The sequence below is a fragment of the Penaeus chinensis genome, chromosome 6 (genome assembly GCF_019202785.1).
Source record: "Penaeus chinensis breed Huanghai No. 1 chromosome 6, ASM1920278v2, whole genome shotgun sequence".
In the NCBI taxonomy this organism is placed as follows: Eukaryota; Metazoa; Arthropoda; class Malacostraca; order Decapoda; family Penaeidae; genus Penaeus; species Penaeus chinensis.
Genome location: NC_061824.1, coordinates 16,132,949 through 16,136,187, shown reverse-complemented (window position 1 = coordinate 16,136,187; position 3,239 = coordinate 16,132,949). Strand labels below are relative to the sequence as shown.

The following is a 3,239-nucleotide window of genomic DNA, read 5'->3' as shown; positions in this document are numbered from 1 at the left end:
TTCTTTAGAAATTTTATAACATCTCTTATTTCTTACATTTTTTACAATATTTACATGCATTAACAAAGACATTTATTATATAGCTGGTTCACCTACAACACTGCAATAGGCATTAATAAATAAATTTTGTTTATCACACTTAATTTGATTAACTATTTGCTCGGAAGACTGCTTTGTATCAGTGAATGCTTTTACAAAAATAAAAGTGTATAGAGATATGTAACTACTGAATATGAAGCACATGTGACATAGCTATCAATACCTGCAGTGAACATCAATATGTATTCTTATGCTACAGATATTCATATATAAGAAATGCAAGATTTCTATCAATGTTGCACATCATCGACCCCCTTTCATTTTATCAACAGCCTTATGAATGAGAAAATGATGCACTGATTTAAAATGCACAGGCCCTGCAGTAGCAATGCCACTGCTTTAGTGGACTGCTGCTCATTTATAAATATAATAAGACTTGTCTAACAAATATAGTTTAATCTCAAATTTGTATTTTGCATGCCAGACTATGCTCCGTTGTTCCACTTTACTTTACTTAAGAAGAGCAAATCTAACAGAGATGCTGGTTCTAAATCCAGGCACCAGTTTAAAATCTACAGTCCATGGTACTTAATAATTATTACCTACACTAAAATTTGTAAGATGAAGAATCTTAAAATTTTATCAAGTGCACAAAAGAAGTTTCAATGATGTTATACACTACAGGGCAGTTGCAGAAAATCTTGCTCATTATCAGACAATGTGCAATTAAATAAAATATAAATAGATAACAAATAATTAATATCACATCTCAAGGTTGAGAAAGTGTGGAATGTTCCTCGTTTTTCTTTTATGTGGCCTATTCGGTTTTAGCTCCTCTGCCCTTCTGCTCTTTCCGCTTTTTCCGCTTTGGAGCTTCATACCATTCTATTGGTGCTTCTAACCCCTGCCCGTCAGGTTTTCCCTGTTCAGTAAGAAAATGAGAAAGATTTAATAAGTAAAATCAGTTTGATGATTTTCACTCTTAACCTGCTGGATCTGGGTGACACGGGTGTCACTTCATGAAAAATTTGGTGAGTGGCAGAGGACAGGAATGTGTTATCGTGGAAAAATTAGGCTGAAGGGCTGGAATCCAGGAATGTGTCATCACAAAATTTTGCTGCCAAATGGCAGGTGATGAGAACATTTAACTGTAGGAGCACAAAACTCTCAAAGAGAAATTAAAGTCAGTGGGCTGTGGTGCAGCGGTAGTGATCTTGTCTAGCAATCCTGCGTTCAAATCCCTTGCCACCAGTAGATGGTAACCCTGGCCATTCCTTGAACACAGGGGATAATATAGAAGCAAAATGAAACAGACAGTATGTCACACCAAGAATATCCATCGTAACAAATGGTATCAAACTAAACTATTATTATTATTATTATTATTATTTTTAATATTATTATTTAGGAAGGGTAAATGAGGGTGGAAGATACCATCTGTGAGCCATGCTGGCACAGGGTGTTATGGAAAATTGAATATTATGAAAATATAGCAAAATAACTTAAATAACAGACTGTTAATTACTAATATTGTTATTTCATATAATATGGAGTCTACTCAAGTAAAACTGTCAATTACCATCTTTATACAGCATAACAAATTGCAAATATAGACCTCAAAAAATGGCAAAATAGCACAGGCAGAATAGAAGCTTATAGCACACACCCAGGAAAGTCACCACTCAAATAAGCTTAATGCCTGGGATTTGGTCCATGTATGAGCTGTGAGGCACCCAGACCCAAAAGGTTAAGTCATAGTTGATGCTCATTTTATCATCACTACATGTGCATTTGTACTCTCTTCCTAGTCTGACTGCTGCACTCTGGAATAATGGAGTTTTATACAATTTGGTTATAAAGTGTTTGTCTTCAAGTATGTTGCATTGATATTGCCAAGAAAACTATAAAACTAAGAAATAACATTAACTTGTTATATCATGGAAAAAATAAAGAGGTAATAGTACATAAAAACAAGTAGTTTTTCTTTTCTCACCTTTCTGTTCTTGAGGAAATCAGATATAAGATTTCCACAACTCAAGAACTCTTCCCTCTCCCAGGTGTCGTCTGCAGGCTCAAATCCCTGCCATCTTACTAGGAATTCTCTGCCATTTGTAGCTTTTCGCATTCCCACTATTTTCTCCACCTTTAAATCAGGAGAGCAAATGGCTGATATATATAAAACTGGTTAATTTTATCTATAAAGGAATATAATTTACACATCTCCTTTATGAGCTATCAATATATATTTTTTTCTTATCCAACAAAAGTAATGCACTTACCACCAGATCTCCATCACTCTCTTCACTGTCATTATTATCTCCTTTACTTTGATGTATGTCCTGTTCTTCTGCCATTTCAGACTCGTCCTGCTTCTCAGTATCACTTCCAAACTCTTGAGTCTTTTCAGCCCTTACTTTTGTCTCCTGTGGCTTTTCATCATTATTACTCTCTAGGTCTTCATTACTTTGCCCTAGTATCATTCCAGGATTTGGCATTACTGTATCAGGGTTCACAGTTCCAAGTCTGCTGATCTCTTGGTCTTCTTCTCCATCATCAATCAGTCTTTTTCTGCTAACCTGTCCTTGTGATTCCCAGCATGAGTCATTCTCCTGTAAGAAGCAATCAACCACATTGGGAGGTTCTGTGCCCATTGTGTTACTCATGGTACTGATATCTGGTTTACTATGAACTAAGCTATTCTCATTATCTGTAGCTACCAGAGGTATACTCTTCTCCTGGGCTGCTTCACATATTGGAGAAGTTTGTGTTATTTCTTGGTTCCTTTTAGCAGCCCTGATGTTGCGCCATGTGGCTGAACGATTGGAGCTTATTGCAGATGCAGAGAGATAACGCTCGACTGTTGTGGGTACTCGCCTTTGGTCAAAATCTTGATCAATTCTCTGGACAACTTGTTGCCTATGGAAATTTAAGAAAAGAAGCCTAACTAAACCATTTAATTGACCATGATACTTTTCTATGTTGATGTAATGCAGAACCCCTGTTTCTTTACAATAATTCCAATAACTGACAATTTGACAAAATTTCCAAACATATAAAGGGACCTACCTCATTTCTTCATTGGTAGCATATAGGTCACTCTCACGATGATGGTGATTGTGTGCCTCGTATGCTCTCTTGGAGTAGAATAAAGCTGAGCAGACATTGCACTGCATCACTTCTCTGTTAATGCGGATGACAAA

At 36.2% G+C, this 3,239-nt stretch overlaps 1 protein-coding gene across 3 annotated transcripts in view; it reads right to left on the bottom strand.

Annotated features, from left to right (window-relative positions):
* LOC125026610 (zinc finger and BTB domain-containing protein 24-like) overlaps positions 1 to 3,239 on the bottom strand; it is a 23,237-nt gene continuing 19,998 nt past the window's right edge. For 2 of the 3 annotated variants that reach the window (XM_047615170.1, XM_047615171.1), the window contains exons 7-11: positions 3,106 to 3,219; positions 2,319 to 2,955; positions 2,033 to 2,182; positions 1,706 to 1,862; positions 1 to 961 (exon numbers count right to left, since the gene is read on the bottom strand). In XM_047615170.1, coding sequence (XP_047471126.1) covers positions 1,722 to 1,862; positions 2,033 to 2,182; positions 2,319 to 2,955; positions 3,106 to 3,219 — 1,042 coding nt within the window. In that variant the 3' untranslated portion in view covers positions 1 to 961; positions 1,706 to 1,721. The remainder of the gene's footprint in view (positions 962 to 1,705; positions 1,863 to 2,032; positions 2,183 to 2,318; positions 2,956 to 3,105; positions 3,220 to 3,239) is intronic. The other variant, XM_047615172.1, reaches the window with a different exon arrangement.